This window comes from Mobula birostris, chromosome 11 (assembly GCF_030028105.1).
Source record: "Mobula birostris isolate sMobBir1 chromosome 11, sMobBir1.hap1, whole genome shotgun sequence".
NCBI classification, from domain to species: Eukaryota; Metazoa; Chordata; class Chondrichthyes; order Myliobatiformes; family Myliobatidae; genus Mobula; species Mobula birostris.
This window is the reverse complement of record NC_092380.1, coordinates 77406513-77429278: the sequence shown is the minus strand read 5'-3', so window position 1 is coordinate 77429278 and position 22766 is coordinate 77406513. Positions and strand designations below refer to the sequence as shown.

The window sequence follows — 22766 nt, the reverse complement described above, 5'->3', positions numbered from 1 at the left end:
TGGACCACTTTCTGGAGGTCCAAGACGCCAACTTCTACAAAGAAGGGATCCGTATGCTCCATGACCGCTGGACCAAGTGTGTACATGTAGGAGGGGACTGTGTTGAAAAGTAAATGTGCTAGGTTTTCTAAAGTACACTCCTTCTACCCTAGGCCACGAACTTATCAATCACCATGTGTGTGTATATCTCCCCCCTCCCTCCCTCTTCCCCAGATAAAAGCTGTTAATTGTTGCTACTAAGGGCGGCAAGTTGCTTTGTAAGTGAATGCTTGCAAACAAGTTCCAGAGATACCTGGAAGTAATAACCTGATCTTCACTCTCCTAAAGTTTAAAAACTTGTATTTTAAATCTTCCATTTGCAAATTAATTTTCCTCTTGAATTTTTGACTGTTATATTTGTGCTAAGCTCCTCTTGAATAACTTTTTTTTAAAACATGGTATGACTATTGAAAAATTAGACGTAAAAAGTACTAATGAACATTAGTGCCTAGAAAGAGAAATCAGAAACAAAATGAGCTAAAAATTGACAGCTTAAGCTATCAAATCCATGATGATTCCTCTTCCTTCATCAACCCACCTATTTGGGCCGAAGTTGATCAGGTTTTGTTTGTGCTCAGATTTGTATCAACAATTCTCATTCAATAATTCTCATTCACACAACCTCTATTCAATAATTGGTTCAAGAAACTGGAAAACAGAAATGTGCTTAGTGACTGACAGTAGTTTCAAACACATAACACCATAAATATTGATCTTACAATGCAAAATTTCTTGCTGAAGTAGACCAAGTCCTTTATCACTCAGTAGTTCAGATGGTAAAACTATTGTTTAGGAGAATTTATTTGATAACTACTGTCACATTTGGGAGTTTGTAGGTATCAAGTTAAATCATATTCTGTTTAAATACACTCTCAACTATTTTCTTTGCTGTATTACACATTGACCTTGAAGAAGAGTTGTCATTTTAGTCCTGTGAGCCACTGTCCCCCATGGGGATGGCTGACTTTACTAGGTATGGTTACTAGGAGAGAAACAAAAGAAAGTAAAAGAATAATTTGCATGTGTCAGTACCACAACATTAAGCAGTCAACTATGTAAATTCTCTTGCCAGATTTCCTTGTGGCAGGTGGCTAGGAAAGGGAGTCGATGATGGGAGTCTGGAAAGGATCCTTGTTGGTGAACTTGCTTCAGGCACACAAGAAACTGACGAGCGTCACTGTCGAACTCCCCCAATGCAGCAATCTCCAAGTATGATCAGGAGGTTTGTCAATATAACTCCTACCAATAGACCAAGTAAGTGAAGTTGACATCTCTTAAATAACAAAGATTGTTTTGGGATTTAAGCACTTTGAAAGAGAGTAATTTTATTCCTCAACTGGATATGTTTCCATGGCAACAAAATTCTTCTCTTGATGGGACTATTTTAAGATAAAAGTTGCTGTTTGTGTATTCCATAAGTGTCCCATCAGATTTTGTGGAGTCACCAAGTTCGTCTGTGGCATGGTATAATGATGGTGAAATGACAATGTACTTGTACTTGTACTTTATACTTTATTGTCGCCAAACAATTGATACTAGAACGTACAATCATCACAGCGATATTTGATTCTGTACTTCCCGCTCCCTGGATTACAAATCGATAGTAAATATTAAAAATTTAAATTATAAATCATAAATAGAAAATAGAAAAATGGAAAGTAAGGTAGTGCAAAAAAAAATGAGAGGCAGGTCCGGATATTTGGAGGGTACGGCCCAGATCCAGGTTAGGATCCGTTCAGCAGTCTTATCACAGTTGGAAAGTAGCTGTTTCCAAATCTGGCCATATGAGTCTTCAAGCTCCTGAGCCTTCTTCCAGAGGGAAGAGGGACGAAAAGTGTGTTGGCTGGGTGGGTCATGTCCTCGATTATCCTGGCAGCACTGCTCCAACAACGTGCGGTGTGAAGTGAGTCCAAGGACGGAAGATTGGTTTGTGTGATGTGCTGCGCCGTGTTCATGATCTTCTGCAGCTTCTTTCGGTCTTGGACAGGACAACTTCCATACCAGGTTGTGATGCACCCTAGAAGAATGCTTTCTACGGTGCATCTATAAAAATTAGTGAGGGTTTTAGGGGACAGGCCAAATTTCTTTAGCTTTCTCAGGAAGTAAAGGCACTGGTGGGCCTTCTTGGCAGTGGACTCTGCTTGGTTGGACCAAGTCAGGTCACTTGTGATATTGACCCTGAGGAACTTAAAGCTTTTGACCTGTTCCACTTGCGCACCACCAATGTAAATTGGGTTGTGCGGTCCACTACTCCTTCTGAAGTCAACAACCAATTCCTTTGTCTTGCTGACATTGAGGGATGGGTTATTGTCTATGCGCCATGCCACCAGGTTCTTAATTTCCTCTCTGTACTCAAACTCGTCATTACCCAAGATACAGCCTACAATTGTTGTGTCATTAGCAAACTGATATATTGAGTTCGATGGAAACTTGGCTACACAATCATGGGTGTACAGTGAGTACAGCAGGGGGCTGAGTATACAGCCTTGTGGGGCACCGGTGCTCAGAGTGATTGTAGAGGAGAGCTTGTCCCCTATTTTTACAGCCTGGGTCCTGTCTGTGAGGAAGTTGAAGATCCAGCTGCAGATCTGAGTGCTAAGGCCCAGGTTCCGGAGCTTAGGAATCAGATTATTTGGAATGATGGTATTAAAGGCAGAGCTGTAGTCAATAAAAAGGAGCCTTACATATGCATCTTTATTCTCCAGGTGTTCTAAGGAGGAATGTAGGGCCAGAGAGATGGCATGTGTCGTTGACCTGTTGCTCCGGTAGGCGAATTGCAAAGCGTCGAGGTTGACCGGTAGGCTGTGGTTGATGTGCGCCATAACCAATCTCTCGAAGCACTTCATAGCAATTGACATCAGAGCCACAGGTCGATAGTCATTCAGGCGTGCCGCCTTGCTTTTAGGCACTGGGATTATCGTTGCCTTCTTAAAACACGAGGGGATCTTAGAATGAAGCAAGGAGCAGCTGAAGATGTCAGCAAACTCTCCAGCTAGCTCGCTTGCACAGGCCCAGAGAACCCGTCCCGGGACGCCATCTGGGCCCGTCGCCTTTCTTGGATTTATCTTCAGGAAGGCCCTTCTAACCTCCTCGGTGACGATGAATCTCGATGCCACCAGGTCCAGTTCATCCGGAGGGAGCAGGACGCTCCTCTTCTCTTCGAATCTTGTGTAAAATATGTTTAGTTCATCAGGAAGAGAAGCACTACAGTTATTGATATTCCCAGCCTTTTCTTTGCGCCCAGTGATCTCATTTAGACCCTGCCATAGTCTACTGGCATCCCTCTGGTTAGCCTGGGCTTCCAGCTTGGCTTCGATACTGCCTCTTGGTGCCCTTAATAGCTTTTCAGAGTTCACATCTAGATTCCATGTAGCGACTAGTATCCCCTGACCTAAAAGCCGCAGCTCTAGCCTTCAAAAGGGACTTGACCTCATAATTCATCCAAGGTTTCCGGTTAGGGAATACCCGGATTGTCTTGTGAGACACACAGTACTCCGTGCATTTCCAAATAAAGTCCATGACAGCTGAGGCGTACTCATCGAGATTAGCTGCCGAGTCCTTGAATACTAACCAGTCCACCGATTCAAAGCAGTCATGGAGGACCTCATCCGTTTCCTCCGTCCAACGCGACACTGCTTTTGACACCGTGACCTCCCGCTTCAGTTTCTGTTTGTAAGCCGGGAGGAGGAGTACAGCCTGATGGTCTAATTTTCCGAAGTGAGGTCGTGGGACGGAACGGTAGGCATCCTTGGCTGCTGTGTAGCAGTGGTCAAATATATTTGGGCCTCTAGTGGGGCAGGAGACATGTTGGTATAACTTTGGCAGCACCTTTCTGAGGTTGGCCTGGTTAAAGTCCCCGGCTGTAATTAGCAAAGCCTCCGGATACCTGGTCTCAAGTTCACTGATATTGGCATACAGTATGTTCAGAGCACATTCCACGTCCGCCTGGGGGGGAATGTAGACCGCTGTCAGTATGACCGAGGTGAATTCCCGTGGCAGATAGTAGAGACGACACTTCACCGACAGGTGTTCCAGGTCCGGGCTGCAGGAGCTTGTCAGTGCCACTGTGTCCGAGCACCACCCAGTGTTGATCAGTAGGCAGACACCACCTCCCCTCGTCTTGCCCGAAGATGCCGTGCGGTCGAAAATCTCTCCGGTCAGATGGCACAGTCGGGGGGTGGAGGTGTACTAATGTGTACAAAACATCACAGGCAAGAAGATCTGCAGATGCTGGAAGTCAAAGTAACACACACAAAATGCTGGAGGAACTCAGCAGGTCAGGCAGCATCTGTGGAAAAGAGTGAACAGTTGACGTTTCAGGCCGAGACCCTTCAGCAGGGCTGGGGGGAAGAAAGAGCTGAGAAGTCAGAGTAAGAAGGGGAGGGGAGGAAGAAGTACAAGGCGGTAAGTGATAGATAAAACTGGAAGAGGACGGGGAGGGGTAGGGTGGCAGGTAAAACCTCCAACCTGATGGCATGAACATTGATTTCTCGAACTTCCAGTAATGCCACCCCACCCCCCCATTCCCATTTCCCTCCCTCACCTTATCACTTTACCTGCCCATCATCTCCTTCTGGTGCTCCTCCCCCTTCACTTTCTTCCATGGTCTTCTGTCCTCTCCTGTCAAATTTCCCCCTTCTCCACCCCTTATCTTTCACCAATCAATTTCCCAGCTCGTTACTTCGCCCCTCCCCTCTTCCCCTGATTTTCGCCTACCACCTCCACCTCGTACTACTTCCTCCTCCTCCTCCTCCTCCCCCTACCCCCAGCACCACCACCTTACTCTGACATCTCCTCTTCCTTTTTTTTTCCAGTCATGATGAAGGGTGTTGGATTGAAATATTTACTCTTTTCCATAGATGCTGCCCGAGTTCTCCAGCATTTTGTGTGTACTAAACATCAATTCACTAGTGGCTAGAAAGGAAACACAAGCAAAGTGAACCAAAAACCTCCTGTAGTTGCAAAGATTCCTCTTCCTTCATCAGTCCACCTTTCTTGCTAAATGTGTTGTACTTTTGGTCTTGAATGTTTAGGGTTGGCCATACAGTGGGGAACAGGCCCTTCAGCCCATCTGTCTGCACCTACTATCAAAGACTAATTGCACTTTTCCTCTGGTACCTTAGCAATTCTTAATGATTCTCCTGCTGCACAAGGGGCAATTTAGAATTTTGCACACCAGCACATCTTTGTTATAAGACCATAAGGCATAGGAGCAGAATTAGGCTATTTGGCCCATCAAATCTGCCCCACCATTCCATCATGGTTGTTTTATTATCCCTCTCAACCCCATTCTCCTGCCTTCTCCTTGCAACTTCTTGATGCCCTCAACAACCAATCAACCTCCATGTTAAATATACTCAATGACTTGGCCTCCACAGCTGTTGGCCGCGATGAATTCCACATATTCTCTGCCCTGTGGCTAAAGAAATCTCTCCTCATCTCTTTTCTAAAGGGACATCTATTTTGAGGCTGTGTCCTCTGGTCCTAGACTTGCTCACTAGTGAAAACATCCTCTCCATGTCCATTCTGTCCAAGCCTTTCAATGTGGGATGAAATTGAAACATTCAGGGAAGGGGCGTGCACACGCACAATGCCCAATCTCAGAGTTGAGTTTCGGTTTCTGGAGGTGCGAGGCAGCAGTACTAAACATTGTGCAACTCAATTGGCCAGTCTCTCCTTCTAGTAGCATCTGTGACAGAGACTGAAAGGTTCTCCCCTCCGTCCTTTTGATGAGAAAACTTTATATAAAACATAAGTAGTATCAGTGACAAATGGCCATGTTTGAATGGATGTAAACTTGTACAGCCTAGTCTTCCTTCAACGTTGCAGAGAGATACAGGACAGAAATGGGTCTTTTGACCCAATAGGTCTGTACTGAGCATCAATCATCTATTTCCACCAATCCTATGTTCCTTATTCGCCATATATTCATATCAATTCCTTCCAGACCCTAGCTTTCACCTAAACACTGGTGACAATTTACATCAGCAAATTTACCGCCCAGCCAGTGTGTCACTGGAATGCGGGAGCATGCCAAAGGAACGGTAGGTGCAAACCCACAGGGAGACAATGCAAAACCTACAAAGACCACATTGGAGATCAGGATTGACCCCAAATCCCTGGCACTGTGAGGCAGCAGCTGTACTAGTTCTGCCTCCATGATTATTATCTTGTTTCACTTTATCATGGCACACACTTCTCCATAATCATATTTCAGAATAGGGATTATTATTATTGAATTGTGTTGTTTTCAAGCAGTAGTACAATGCAATACATTAAAAATTTCTATAAATTACAATAATATAAATGGTTTAGTAGTGTTCCTGAGTCCATGTACAATTCAGAAATCTGGTGGAGGGGAAGAAGCTGTTCCAAAAAAAGAAGAAAACAAGTCGTGCATCTTCAGTCTGCTCTACCACCTCCCCTGATGGTATAGGTGAGCAAAGGGCATGTCCTGGATGACGAGGGTCCTTCATGAAGGATGCTGTCTTCTCGTAGCATCGCCTTTTAAAGGTGTTCTTGAATGTGGGGGAGGCTATCGCCCAAGAAGACACCAACTGAGTTTACAGCCATCTGCAACTTTTTCTGATCCTCCAGATGATGAACCAGTCAGAGTGCTCTCTATGGTACATCTTTAGAATTTGCTGGAGTCTTTGGTGACATACCAAATTTTCTTAGACTTCTAATTAAACATAGCTGAAGGTGTGCCTTCTTCATAAAGCATCAGTATGTTGAGCCCAGGGTAGATCTTCAGTTATGTTGACACCCGGGAACATAAGGCTGCTCACCCTTTCCACTGCTGACACCCCGCTGCAAGCTTCTGTGTTCTGATTTCCCCTTCCTGAAATCCAACAGCAATCCATTAGTCTTTCTGACTTTGAGTGCAAGGTTGTTGTTGTGACACCACTAGATCAGCTGATCTATCTTGCTCCTATATGCCTCATCCTCATCCCTGCCAAAGACAGTGTGTCACCGTCAGATTTGTAGATGGTATTTGGACTGTGTGTAGTCACACACTCATGAGTGAAGAGAGAGAGAGTAGAGCAGTAGAATAAGCAACATCCTTGAGGTGCACCTGTGTTGATTGAGAGCGAGGTGGAGATGTTATTTCTGATCTGCACAGACTGTGACTATTTGAAAATTCCAAAAAGAATAAATAGACCATGTTCTGAAGAAATTCTGTTATTTTTATAGAGCTAAACACTGGCCAGATACAAGAATCTGTAGGTGAAGCCATCAATGGGATCGTCAAGCACTTTCACAAGCCTGAGAAAGAGGTGAGAAACTGATATTGAAGTATTCAGCAGGAAAACAATTTTTTCATGTTACCCAAAAGCACTTTACTGTAAGAAGTTACTTTATTGTAATTTTCTTATGTTTCTTTTTCAGTCTTTAAAGTTTTAAATTGATAAACTTAACAATAATAATGATACAAAGATATCAGGATTCCATTAATAATGGTTAACGTATACAGACACAAATTCCGAGTAACATATTTAATTTAAACCTCCCAATCTCTTAATAACTGAATGTGAAAAAGATTCCAAAAAAAAGTTTTTACCCCCTACACTTAAAAAAAAACAAAACAGAAACTGGGCTGCCATATTTCATCCATTAGAATCATTATTTGTCATTAACTCCACTCCTCTAAACATAAACAAAAAGTTATTAAAAAGGATTCAGAAAGGGTCAACTTATATCATATGAAAATGTTGAATAAATGCCCTCCAAGTTTCTTCAAATTTAACGGAAGGATCAGTGGTACCACTGTTAATTTTTTCCAAATTTAAACATGTTATAGTTTGGGAAAACCATTGAGATATAGTAGGGGGATTAGAATCTTTCCATTTAAATAAAATGGATCTTCTGGCTATTAATGTAACAAATGCAATCAAATGACAAGCTGAAGGGGATAAATGACTAAAGTCTATCATTGGTAATCCAAAAATTGCAGTAATAGGATGAGGTTGTAAATCAATACGTAAAACTACTGAAATAATATCAAAAATGTCTTTCCAATATTTTTCTAAAGGAGGGCAAGACCAGAACATATGCGTCAAGGAAGCTACCTCAGAATTACATCTGTCACAGACAGGATTTATATGACCATAAAAACAAACTAATTTATCCTTAGACATACGGGCCCGATGAACCACCTTGAATTGTATCAAAGCGTGTCTAGCACACATTGAAGAAGTGTTATCTTGTTGGAGAATTTTCTCCTATTTCTCTATGGGTAAAGATACCTGAAGTTCTCTTTCCTATTCTTAATTTTATCAGACATAATTAAATGTATTTTTATAATTAAATCATAAACAATTGCTATTAAACTCTTCTGATAGGGGTTTAAACCTAAAAAAATTTCAATTTGATGTGAAATCAGAAAAGTAGGTAAAATAACCTTCAAATCTTATGATGATTATTGCATTTAAATTGCAAAATAATCAAAGTAAACTTTTTTTTTCCTGAAGTGGGGCCTTCGTTCAAATTGATTGCATACCGATGGTGAATATGAGATGAATAAAGTTTCTTATTGACCTTATCTTCCCTTGAAAATGAGTGTTGAAAGACGGGCTGTTGATAATTCATGAATCTCAGAATATGATGGCATTTAAGAACATGCTGTAGTTATTTGCTGGTGTGATGCAAAAAAAAATGCCAGTTGGATTTTAAAAAGTCGATCGCAATTGTTCTTGTAATTTAATTTGAATTTTTATGTACTTTATTTTGTTACCTCTTGTAATATGCCAAATTCAATCAGTTAATCTTATTAGCAGTTTTCTAAACTGTACTGTCCTTGAAAATAAAATATTTGCTTTCTTTTGTGATTGTAATCCAGAGAGGTAGCCTGACATTACTGCTGTGTGGGGAAAATGGACTTGTGTCAGCTTTAGAGCAAGTGTTCCACCATGGGTTTAAGTCACCTCGACTCTTCAAAAGTATTTTCATTTGGGATTTTTTGGGTATGTATGATGCAAAATTAGTTTTTTTGCCATATCATGCTATTATTGCCAAGAGGGGATTGGTACTATAAAAGTAAATTATGAAAAATTTGACATGGGTAAAATAAATATGCAGTATTTTTCAGGACAGATGCTTTTGTGAATTGGGTCCTTTTGCATGAATGAAATTAAGTGCCTTGCATTGAATCTCTGATTAATGTGATTTCTATGACTTAGCTGCAGTGTGCGATTGTATTCAATAAGAACCCAAATGTCTGGCTGGGTAATTGGGACTGGGATGTACAAAATGCAGATCTTTTTTAAAGTATTGTAAAAGTAGACTTGGAAAAGTCCAAAGTAACATGATACATTATGTGGATTAAGGAGATGTCCATATTTGCTTACCAGTGTCAACTAACCAAAGTTATACAAGACTTTTTCTTCCCCTTTCAGAAAAAGCATCTGTATACTTTGAGAGTTTGGAACATATTGAACATGCACAGGAAGAGAACTGGCAAACTAGGGCCAAGAAATTTTGCAAGTTTGTTGCTGCTATTAATAATGCTCCTAGGAACATCGGAAAGGATGGGAAATTTCAGCTACTGGTGTGTCTGGGAGCAAGGTATTAAACTTATTTCTACTGTTCCTTATAGAAAGAAAAAACAAATTCTGCAGTGGTCATTAGAGTTCTGCTTTTACACTTACTAAAACTGTTTAAATTATATTTCTCAAACACAAGAAAATCTGCATGTGCTGGAATTGTATTTCTGTTTTGAGAAAATAAATATAGTACAGCCAAAAATGTAAGAAATTAGAACCAAGGCTACATGTCAGACAAGTCACCCAGGGTACAAGTTGAATTTCCCTTATCTAAAATTCCAAAATCCGAAATTTTTTTGAGCGCTGACATGACGTCACAAATAGAAAATTCCACAAGGCGCTGGACAGGTTCCCCAGTGATGCACAGGTCTCTGCACACCACACAGTTCTGAGAAGTGATCTCATATTTGTGATGAACATAAGTCATTGAAAAATAGAAAAAAAGTACATAAGGCAAAAATTGAAAATCTAGATGGTGTATTGAAAGAGTGGATTCGCAGCATCAGAGTGAACATGGGCTGTTTAACGGTACGCTGATCGTGACACTTGCAAAGATCTATGACGGCAAACTGAAAATTGAAGGTAACTGTGAATATTGAGCAGGCTGGTTGCAGAAATTTAACAAAAGGCATGACATTAAATTTTTAAAGATTTTGAAGATAAAGCATCTGCTGATCAAGAAGCGCCAGAGAAATTCATTGAGTTTGCCAAGATTGTCGCTGATGAAAATCTAACACCAGACAAGTTTACAGTGCTGATTGTTTTTATACCTCACATAAAACCTTAAAAAAAGTAAAACAAAAATGCAGTGTACTGTAAGCTTTTAATCAAAATGTGGCATCGTAGATGGAGACTGATAGCCTGCCGTTGTTTGTTGAACAAGTCTAAGAGACTGCTTACTGGTAGTTCATAAATTCAGTCATAAAAGATGCTATCATTTCATTATATATTCATAATATTTATCAAGCTATCTATTCCAAAATCTGAAAAATCTGTGAACAGCTGCAGCCCTATTTTAGATCAGGGCTACTCAACCTGTACTAAATTAATATGGAAGTTGATGCCATGGGTCTTATTTTGCTGACAAGGGAAAGGATATAAATGAGCTAGATGAGAGAATGCAGGTTGGATCCTTTTGTATTGTGAAACAGGAAGGATTTTGTATTGAAGTTGCGCAGGCTATTGGACAGATTTGGATCCAATGCTTACAAGAATACTCTCACAAGCCAGGAGGGAAAGAGGAGAGATGGACAGCAATTTAACGAAGTGTAAAGTTTAAAAATTGATGCTATCAAATCAATGAAATCACAGCCGTGCATAAAATTAATGTTGATTTTCTTTACGTGGCGTACCAGGCTTCTACACTATTATTATATAAGGTGTTTTAGTCTGAATGAGCTGGCTTGTGATCACCAAAGGCAAATCCAAAATAACAAAATTAAAGGCATTGAGAAGCGCTTCAGTTAGATGCTCTTATGGAAAAAGGAAGCAAAAGAAACCCTTTTACTTTTAGATTTCAGTGCCAGGGAGAGCAGATTGCGACAAAGGGCTTTCAATTTTTGGCTTTGGCTGCTTTCTTCAGACAGCAGATTTGGTCTGTTGGATCTCTTGCAGTGCATTTTTCTTGTATGTAATTTGTTATTGCTTGTACCAGGTAAGGTGAGGATGTTGTGCACTGGGGAAAACAAAGATTCTGTCAAACATTTTCGATTTACTTTAAATATTTCATGAAGAAGTCAAAATGTATTATAAATGGTCATGTCAAACTTATTATGTATTTGTTCCATAAACACTTCACCTTCACATATGACATAGGTTTAGAAGTTAAAGCTGTACACCCCAGTCATGTGGAAGTGATCTTTTAATTTCTATGCCCTGATATTTTATTAATAACAAAGTACTTCTGTTATGACTCATGTTTCTCATAGGGGAATGGATAGATTGATCTCAAACTGTGACTTTTACTTTAACCTGGCAGGAATCACCTCTTGCATCATTGGATTGCGCTGCTTGCTGATTGCCCTATTATTGCTCAGATGTATGAAGACACAGCTCTGATTAAAGACCACACTCTAGTTAACTCCCTGATCCGAGTGCTGCAAACTTTACAGGAATTTAACATCACACTGGAGACGTCACTGGTCAAAGGTATTGACATTTAAAAACAATCACCAGCATCCAGGAAAGGACCATGCAAAAATTTTGCTGCATACCTGACAAATAAAATTGAAACTACAAAGGGAAATATTGGAATTCAAGAACTTGTCTTGAAGTTGCAGGAGCTATTTGCCATATAATGTATGCACAGAGCCATTTTGAACCTGTACCTAAGATTGCATTAGGCTATTGTAAAGTTTGAGAGAATGTGCATATGTGCAGACTTTTACTGTAATGTCAGCTGTCTATAGTCTTTCTTGGTTGTACAGTGTAGTGCAGCCTATCCAAGAACAATGCTTGTTTAAAACTTTTTTTGTCGAAAGCAAGAAAGAAGTCTTATGTTTGATTTCTTTTGCTGCAGTTTGTCAATATTTGCACTGTTAACCTGCAGTTTAAATAGTCTAATTTTTTTAAGTGTACATAAAGACAGTGCACTGAATTATGCACATTTACTAAGTAGCTGCTAAAAAGTGTGTGTGTATATATGTATATATAAAGAAATTTGTATGTGTGTATGTGATATACATGCGCAGTATTCTTGTAAATTTAATTGGCAAGTTGGTAGTATTTTTTCACATGTTGATCAAAGGATGAAGATAACATTCTGATATTGTGCCGAACAAATACAGTATTTGTAATGTTTTTGATTAAAAGAAATACTCTTCTTTTGTTTTCAGTTTACCATCAAAAACATAAAGTTGATAATTGATATCTCATAATTAGACATATGCCCTTGGCATTCAAGCTCCTATGAAGGTATCTTAATGAACTTAAAGTTCAAAAAGCTGTACATTCATATACATTTTTGTGCATATGTATGGCTCTTCATGCATTTTCTGATTCGCTGCTGTTACATTTTATATCATCTGTAACATAGAGAACATGGGAGGAAGTTCCACCAACTGGATTAATACACTTGAATTTAAAGTTTACTCTTTTCCTTTTGTGCATGTAACATTCCTGGTGAAAAATGTTTTCTGGAAAAATTTTGTATTTTCTTTTATCTATGTCTTTGGCATTACATCTTATTTATCGCTTAAATACATTAAGAAAAATAAGGTTAAAATGAAAGTTCATCGTTGAATGTAGAAATTTTTTTTCAACCAACTGTGATTTGGGTGAAACTTTTGACTTTATCAATTTATAGTGTGGCAAGTTATTTTTCTGTAAATTGGATTTCGTCCACAATTCACCAATATTCCTGTGAAATAAGTTTTATTGCAGTAGTACAGATTTAGCACTCGTAATATCAGTCTTGTTTTCAACTTTTGTTGTGCCATTTAAATTTTAAGTAGCTGTGTGTAATATCCAGATTATTTCCCAATAAGCTTTGAAACGTTTGTGAAATAATATCATCAACCTCTGGTTTATATTCAGTGGAAAAATGACTTGCAAGCCATTTGTAATGAATAGCCTAAGGGTAGCTGGTTGGTTTCTGCTTCTGGAAGCATGATAAACAACAACTATTCTGCCTTGGGTTCTTCGGCAAACAATATTGCCATACATTCAGAACATTGTAATGGGGAAGTTCTTCGGGGATTTAAGTATGTTATGGGCTGACACTAAACCGGAAATTGTTGGTATTCCAGAAGAAAGAAAATGTCCAGTTATATCTGTTAATGATCTGAATGGAAACTTGCTTGTGTCTTGCCTCCCCTTTTCCTTTTGATCCTTTTAGAAGCCGGGCACTAAAGGTAGTGCAGAGCTGAATGGTTGCCAGTGATTTCTCTCTTAATTCCTCCTTATGGACATCAGATTGAGTTTCCTTGCATTAACTACATTGCAAGTTCATTGAAGTTCGTTGAATAGGCTGAAAGATGTAAACAGTTATGAATTAGTTCCCTGAGGAATTACTTGTTTTCAACTTGCCCAATGAGCATTTGCAGTGTTCAGTAAAGTGTGATAAAGTAACCCTCATTAGAGCAATTGAAAACCAAGTTATATTGTAGTCATAATATTACAATATACAACATTCTGTAGTTTTTAAAAGAAAATTTGGAGTGCCATAATGTAGATATTGCCATATATTCAGAGTAAGTTGTATACTGTAGTTGAAATTTAGGAATGATTTTCAGTACATCAGTGATTGAACTAGTGTAAGCTATTGTTACAGTTGGCAGTTCCTATGAACTTTCTGGCATATAATTCACCAGACACTACTTTGATGAAGAATGATAGATTCCTATCCTGCAAAGTTTAAGTTCACTTAATGCCCTTGCATTAATGTTAAACAGGTGTAGCCTTTGAAACATAATCCCTGGGGAAAAGTGATTAGGAAAATTAATGGCTAAGGTATTACTTTTGTAGCTCATCTGACTATTTACTGGTGCTTTAACATGCTCTGTATAGGCTGTTTATTTTTTTTTCCATTTTGACAAGTTGCCAATAATGATACAGCAAGGGAAAAACTGGGCATTTGGGACCAGAGTGAGTAAAAAGGTCCACCTTGTATCTCCCTAACCAATTAGACTGAAGGATTCATACCATTCAAAGCTGTTTTAATAATTGAGCAACTGTGTCATAACTACAATAAAATGGAATTGAGTGTCATAAGTGAGGGACCATAACAACTAGTAAATCAAAAGAATTAATTTGGAGAAGCTTCTTTGTCAAAGTAAAATCAATGTGGAATACAACAAGCAGCAATACCATAACAAGTGTACATTTGTAGGGAAACTAGATAAACATGCATGGGGAAAACGTAACCTGTTATGAAAGCAGAAAAAACTGAGAGTAGATTAATATAAAGTTAAGGTCCAAAGATACATTTCTTTATATTCTATTAATTTAAAATTCAATTTTATTGTTTGTTAAAATCTATATTGATTTTTGGCATCAGTTATCAGAATTTTTATGTATTAGAAATAGAACATTTCATATTCTTACCTCCTCAGCTTGTCTGGGCATATGGTACAATGCACATTCATCTACTTACCCAAAAGTCAACATTTCTAAAAAGTTGGTCTTTTACCATAATATTTGATTCTTCACTGATATTAGATCAGAGATGTTAAAATTGTTCAGCATTACAAATCTGGAAAAGTTTGCTTTCAAAATGTATTAATGTAAACAACAATGTCTGTGGTCACCATTCTGTCCCCACTTTAAGTAGGAGATTTTCTGTTTTTAACAAAGTTGTAACATTTTTTTCTGTACCTTTTTTTTTTGCCCCATCTCTCAAACACACGGATACACACTCTCAGGTTCCCCAAAACCTGTGGTTATTTTCCTTTCAGATCTGATGCTGAGTAGCTCAGACCTCTACAGTGTCATGGAGTGGGTTACAAGGTGGCACTTCAGGATAGTGGATTCCATGAGCAAACTTTCAGCCACCGTTGCAAAGGCATAATTTTCCAGTGTTGTAAAGAAATTTCTAACATTACTTAAAGTACTTCTAATTGTGCAGGTCCCAGCCTATGCAGCTCACACCTGGGAACCTCTGGCAAGTCCCCTTAAGTAAACAACATACCACAATGACCCTTGGGAGTGGGCCTTTTGATTCCCACTAATTTGTTAGCCCATTCTTCCCATTGAGTATTGACTATCTTATCAATCCACCCCTCAGTTCCCTAAAATCCAGACACAGATGTACTGTAACTGATTTATTTTCGTGCACCTCACAATGATTAAATATCTTCCTGGATGTGGTTCCTCACGTGGAGCCTTTGACATTGCACTACAGAATTTTACATCCTTGGATAAAATATTAACTTAGACCCACCTTCATCCACTATATTTGCCTTTTTTTGTTAAATTCTGGACCTTCAATCATTCAAAATGTTTCAAGTATTTTGAACATTTGCAGTAATTGGAAATGTATTGTAAGAACATTAATATTGTTTTACCATCAGATTGCTCTTTTGTTTAAGCTTTGAGTTGGATGACTTTGGTTCCTCCACAAGAATGAGTTAAACTCCTCTTTTCTAATATATTCATTCATGGGATGAGTACATCCAAAGTATTTATTGTATTTCCATAATTGACCTTGAACATAATAACCATAATTTGGCCAACATATTGGCTTTGAGTTGAAGTACCATTTTGGTGTGAAGGCATATAGAACACAGTAGAGCAATTCAGCCGGTTCTATATATCTTGAAGCTCCAATTTATGAGAGGAAAAGGGCAATATTAGATTTTATTAATGGAAAAGCAGCAACCCACAAATGTGTCTGTTCAAAAGTATGCTAGTAATTCTGGTTGGGGAAAACAGCTCATATTTTTATTAAACAACACACATCAAAGTTGCTGGTGAACGCAGCAGGCCAGGCAGCATCTCTAGGAAGAGGTGCAGTCAACGTTTCAGGCCGAGACCCTTCGTCAGGACTAACTGAAGGAAGAGTTAGTAAGAGATTTGAAAGTGGCATGATCCTCTCATATCCCCTTTGCCAATCACCTGTCCAGCTCTTGGCTCCATTCCTCCCCCTCCTGTCTTCTCCTATCATTTTGGATCTCCCCCTCCCCCTCCTACTTTCAAATCTCTTACTAGCTCTTCCTTCAGTTAGTCCTGACGAAGGATCTCGGCCCGAAACGTCAACTGTACCTCTTCCTAGAGATGCTGCCTGGCCTGCTGCATTCACCAGCAACTTTGATCTGTGTTGCTTGAATTTCCAGCATCTGCAGAATTCCTGTTGTTCATATTTTTATTACACAGAAATGGTCTTTTTAAAATTTGAATGATATTGTGAATTGAAGGATCAACTAGTGGCATGTTTATTTGCTAGGGAATTTTTATTTGAAGTGTACAGTAGAAGATGCTGTTGGCTTCCTTACCAAACGCTCTTTTTGCTGTTTCACTTCAATTAGTTAACTGAACTTAGTGTCACAGGAGATGTATTTTAAAATAAAACTATTTTTTAAAACTCCAAATCTTCCAATACTTCATCAAAGTTACCCGTTCTTGTGCTGAGTTTCAACAGTGACACAGATCCTTTTCTCTAAAATGAGGATACCAAATCCTCAATAGCATCCCATTTGAGAACAGCTATCCTGGTCTCATGTCAAGTATTTGTTACTTGCAAACAGTGCAAGTATAATGTCATACGTTTGTAGAAGATATCCAGTGATAACTGATGAAAAGAATGTGTGTATGATCTTTAGGTGATCACCAGACTGATTTTGGTTGTGATGCATCTGTGACTGACAAGTCGATCTAGAATAAAATATGACAAAAAGACTTCAACCAAATGGCAATGTCAAGTAGTGAATGTGCATTTTAGGAGAGTAAAGATGACAAAGGGGAATAAATTTGTGTTGTGTTAGAATAAGAACTTTTAACAGCATTTAGTACAACAGTGACGTCAATCACTTATTGAAATGTTCTCACGTTAAATGCACGTAGTACCTAATTCATGTTCTTAGAGTAGTATTGGTGCAGTCACTTCAATTATCTCTGTACAAAAGCCAAAATTAAGGCTACCGTTTAACTTTTCTGATTTTTTTTTTAGTTGGAACAGTTCTGATCCTTAGTTAGAATGTCATAAGCTTTTTGGTCATTAATATTCATATAAACATTTTATAACAAGTTGTACAGAATCAGAAGATAGTATAAAGATTTAATTATTCTCAAATACTTGGTCTCCCAAGTAGCAATATATTAATTACATTATATTTAAAGTATATTTTGATATGGAGCAAAAGGAAGTGTTGTGTCTGTTTTATTTCTGTAGAGAATTTGCTGTAGTGATGGAACTATAGTACATGAAACTATGACCAGTTCTTTAAAATAAAATTCCTCCTCCACAGCTGAAGGGAATTACATTTATTGGAAATGATAATTAAATATTCACCTGAAACTTGTTGAGTGAGGACATTTGTTTATTATAACTAACTAGTAATTGTGTACAGTATATTTAAATTGTATTAATGAAGACATGTTGATAGTGACAAAGTCTGTATTTATAAGTGTATGTATATTTTTACATAACAAACTTGCTCCTGTGAGTAGATGACGACTAATAATTGAATGGGGATTGGGTTTATAGAAGGCACAGTTTGTTTTATCTGTTTAATTGCCCTGTTATTCATTCTGTAAACAGAACTAGAATTGTACTATATAAAAATCTACTGGTGGTGTATTTCAAATTGTCCTTATAAATAAACTGTAAATGTTTGTTAATTAATCTCTGCCTGTCTCAATGTATAGAAACTTGCTGTTATGTTGAGTTTTAATGTGCAATATGCCTAGTTCCATTCATTCAAGTGCATTAACTCCTTTCATTTGATCATTGTAGCAATAAGATTCAGCCACCACTGATAATTCAGTGACTAAACATCAATTGCCAGAAGGTTGTACCTAAAATTGTCAAATCAATAGATTACAATCATTTCACTGACATATTTACCATTTCATAAAAGAATGAAGTTTTGAAAGGTTAATTCACTTAGCTTATTTTACATAATTATTGTAAAACTAAATGAATGAAAGTATCAGAGCCAGCATTAATTGAGTTACATTTTCAACAAAATTAGCATTCCTTGTTATAATTAACAAGTGCAGTCATCATTGTTATGTTCGCTGGTGCTAACAAGTACCTTAGTGAGATTTTATTTGCTTAGCATGTTATTATCCAATCCATGGAATAGAAATAGGAAGAGCAGGCAGAACACACGGAAAATAGGAGCAGGAGTAGGCCACCTGGTTCCTCAACCGTACCCACCATTCAATAAAACTGTGGCTTTTGTCCTCAATTCACCATCAACTTTAAGTGCTTATAATTCTGTAACCCCTATAACTCACAAAAGGCAGAGACCTCCAAAGATTCACTGCAAGAAGAAAAAGTTGTGGTGATAATCTTCATCCAACACACCTAAAAATGTGCTGGGGGCAGCCCACAAGTGTTGCCACACATTCCAGAGCCAACACAACACGGCCACAATGCTTGGCAGGGCAACACAGAATGCAACAAAACAGGACACAACAAGCAACAAAACAACAGCGAAATAAGCCTCTTTTGTCCCATGCTCCCACTCGCATACACACACGGGTATTTTACTCAAAGTACTAGAAATTATTGATAACATAGCTTGTTCACTTACAGCTAAAACAGCCAACTATCAAGTATTTTCTAATCCAAAATGCATTGAATTATGACTTGTGGATTTGTATGTTTGCTTGAAGTAATTTTTAGCTCACCTGTGCTCACGTGGTTTGGCTCTATGTTGAAAGAACATCATTTTATTGACTTCAAAATATTTGCTTATCCATCAAATTAAACGATTTAACATCTCATTTGATACTGAATTGCTTTTCTTTCGTCATTTGACTCTTTTACTGCAACAAACACCATTGTTTCCAAATCATTTAATGAAACTGTAATAATTTGACGAGCAGTACACAACATCCATCTCTCTCATTCACACACTGACATAGTCTCACTATCACTAATTTACAGCTATGGTTTTCTAAGCATAGTCCATTGAGTTGGGAACACAAACACTAGAAGAATCTTGTGCTATTTAACAAACTGAAAATCAAACATCTGACTGAGGGTAGACCACTTAGTGCAAAGTGAAGTTGATGAATCTCCTTATCGTGGGGGGGCGGGAGCGGGTGTGAGCTGACTAAGAATTTCCCAGGACACTTTCTGGAGACATTGCAAATCGATTACCAAAGACCTTGCTACTGGTGAAGGGGAGATGGTGGTGGTGGAGTAGGAGAGTATGCATATAAGATGGACCTTAGTTTTGCCGTAGTCATTGAACTGTACAGCACAGAAACCGGCCCTTTGGCCCATCTACTGCAGGCCAAAACATTAATCTGCCTAGCTCTTATCGACCTGCACCTGGATATTAGCCCTTTATATTCCTCCCATTCCTATACCAATCCAAATTTATCTAAATGTTAAACTCAAAACTACTTGTGGTAGCTTGTTCCACACACTCACCACCCTCTCAGTAAAGATGTTCCCCTTAACCCATGACCTCTAGTTCTAGTCACACCAACCTCAGTGGAAAAAGCCTGCTTGCATTTGTCATATCTTCACTCCTCATAATTTTGTATACCTCTATCAAATCTCCCCTCATTCTCCTATGCTCTCAGGAATGAAGTCCTAAACTATTCAACCTTTCCCTATAACTCTGGTCCTTGGTTCTTAGCAACATCCTTGTAAATTTTCTTTGCACTTCTTCAATCATATTGGCATCTTTCCTGTAGGTAGATGACCAAAACTGCACACAATACTCCAAATTAGGCCTCACCAATGTCTTATACAACTTCAAAGCGTCAAAGGTCCAATTTAATATCAGAGAAATGTATACTATATACATCCTGAAATGCTTTTTCTTCACAAACGTCCACAAAAACAGCGAAGTGCCCCAAAGAATGAACGACAGATAAACTTAACCCCAAAGTCCCCCACAGCTCCCCTCCCTCCCGCACGTAAGTGGCAGTGAGCAACAATAACATAACATCCCAACTTTTGTACTTAATACTTTGATTTATAAATGCCAATGTACCAAAAGTTCTCTTTATGACCCTATAGAGTTCTCTGTGATGCTTCTTTCAAGGAATTATGGATCTGTATTCCCAGATTCCTCTGTTTTACCGCACTCCTCAGTGCCCTACTCCTCACCGTGTAAATCCTACCCTCGTTGGTCCTCCCAAAGTGCCACACCTCACACTTGTCTACATTAAACTTCGTCTGCTATTTTTCAACCCATTATTCCAGCTGGTCCAGATCCCACTGCAATCTTTGACGGTCTTCCCAGATGTCCACTACACCCCAGTCTCGGTGACATCCACAGTTTTGTTGATCCAGTTTACTACATTATCATCTAGATTGTTGATATTTGGTATTAGGGAATTACCACCATCAGAAATACTTATGGTTCCAATTCCAAGACTATCTGTCACTTCCGAGAGAATCCACTTTTCTTTCATTATGTTCCCTTCCAGTGTTCTTTGCGTTTTTATCTTTTCCAGATGATTGGTGCATTGAGATCATTTTTAGGTTCCCACATTTCAGAAGCCTGACCTGAGCTGTTGGAAAAACAATGATCCCTTTTACTATATAACTGGGTAAACAAAACAAAACAAATTCACTATGGAGTGAATGAAAGAATCAATTCCAAACCAGAGCATTTGCACCATGCCACAGAAGTGTACCATGAATTGGGTCCTCTCAAGTAACCCAATTGTTTGGAGTCCCAAACAACTTAGTGCAGTTTGCAAATATATGAAAAGATGTTTTTTTTGTTTCAATTTTATTGTTCCTTTCACTCAACTTGCAAATTTCCAATGGTTGTTCCACCTGCTGGAACTCCAAACAATCGTGTTGATCCTGACAAGTCTGAGGTGATGCGCTTTGTCAAGTCAAATATGGTTCAGACATATAGAGAATATTAAACAGTAAGGCCATAAGGAAAAGGAACGAACAGAGCGACCTTCGGGGCTATGCTTCCCTAAAAGTAGCAAAATGGATTAATATAGTAGCATATGGCATACTTGCCTTTATAGATTGGATGTAGAATTTAAAAGTTGTACAGTAAGAATGTGATTATGCTGGAGAGAATGCAGAAGAAATTTGCCAGATGACTTCAGTTATGGGGAGAGATTGAATAGGCTAGACTTGTTTCCCCCCAGACTAAAGGATGTCCTGACAAACGTATATTAAGATTGCAAGACGGATAGGTAGGATAGATGGTCAAAACTTTTCTCCATGCTTTGGGTATCAAAAACAAGAGGAAAAGTTTAAGGTCAGATTGAAGAGCTTAAATGGAATCTGAGTAGAAACCTTTTACTTGTATGTTGTGCACCAATCATCTAGAAAAGGAAGAAGAATTTCAGAGTTGTATACTTTGATAATAAATGAACCTTTGTAATGCAAAGGACAATGTAGGGGTGCATAATGAAAGGAAAGTGAATTCTCTGGGCAGTAACCAATAGCATTGGAAATGGATCCATAAGTATTTCCTGTGTTGATAATTCCCTAATACAGGTCTTCCCTGCTGACGAATGTTCAATGTATGTACAGCCTGTGCTTACAATCAAGCTTTTGAGAGCTGGCAAAATGGATTTGCTGGCAGCAGACATTATCTGCTGTGTGAGAACTTAGTTTGTGGTCTTATGTAAATTGTATATAATTTACGTTAATTTATGCTTGCCTTCATCTTATAGTGTATTGACTGGATTATGAATAATTCATGGTAACAAAATCCCGCTGTTACCTGGGGAGGACCTGTAGCCAACTAATTTCTTGCGTCAACACATTTGTCACTATCATGAAACCTTCATACTTTGACAGGGCTTGGATAAATTTTCAAAGATTGAGAAATAACACTATTGTCTAGAATTCAAGAATACTTTCAAAACTATGAAAGTAAGCCACTCCTCTCCCAGTCGAGTTAACTGCAGGTGAGATAACAAGTAATCAATCATGTCCTGAAAGTTAATGGGATACATGATTGTATGAAAACAAGAAACCTTCACAAACCTTCTGTATCTGAGGGAAATTCCATCTACTGGTTGTGAAGAGTGAGTCTCCAACAGGATATCTGGAAATATGGTGGGGCAGGGGGTGTGTCTGGAAATGTGAACTGCAAGATTTGATTCAGAATACTCTGGCACAAAACAAAAACATTTGAATGGTCACATTAATTAGTGGTTCAAATAGATTGCAAATACTAACTTTTATTTTGTTTTGTATAATAATTTATCTTGTAGAAAGACATTATTTTGTAATTTATTTTTATAATAGTTCAACCACTAAATCTGCTAAACAAATCAAGTTAGTAAAGTACTCCTGTAAGTGCACAGCTACAGAGAAATTATAAATGCATCTGTGAAAAGGTTGTGAAAATGTATATTTAAACATTTATGTGTAAAGCTTAGGCATTGTCTTATTTTTTATGCCTTTTTGAAGAAGATGTTACAGCAAAGGACAGATTTTTTTGACTCTGCTGTAGGGTAATTTTAACCACAAGTTCAATAACATTTTTAGAAAATAAGGTTCCAAAGGAATATCATTGGCATCAATATGAAGGTTGAAAGGTTCATTTTATTGTCAAAGGATGCACGTACAATACAACT

General features: G+C 38.4%; 1 protein-coding gene across 3 annotated transcripts in view; it reads left to right on the top strand.

Moving 5' to 3' along the window:
- The window catches only part of dennd5a (DENN/MADD domain containing 5A), a 163407-nt gene extending 147405 nt beyond the window's left edge, over positions 1-16002 (top strand). For all 3 annotated transcript variants that reach the window (XM_072272607.1, XM_072272605.1, XM_072272606.1), the window contains 5 exons: positions 1112-1293; positions 7234-7316; positions 8879-9002; positions 9435-9603; positions 11560-16002. In XM_072272607.1, coding sequence (XP_072128708.1) covers positions 1112-1293; positions 7234-7316; positions 8879-9002; positions 9435-9603; positions 11560-11743 — 742 coding nt within the window. In that variant the 3' untranslated portion in view covers positions 11744-16002. The remainder of the gene's footprint in view (positions 1-1111; positions 1294-7233; positions 7317-8878; positions 9003-9434; positions 9604-11559) is intronic.
- The last annotated feature ends 6764 nt before the right edge of the window (positions 16003-22766 follow it).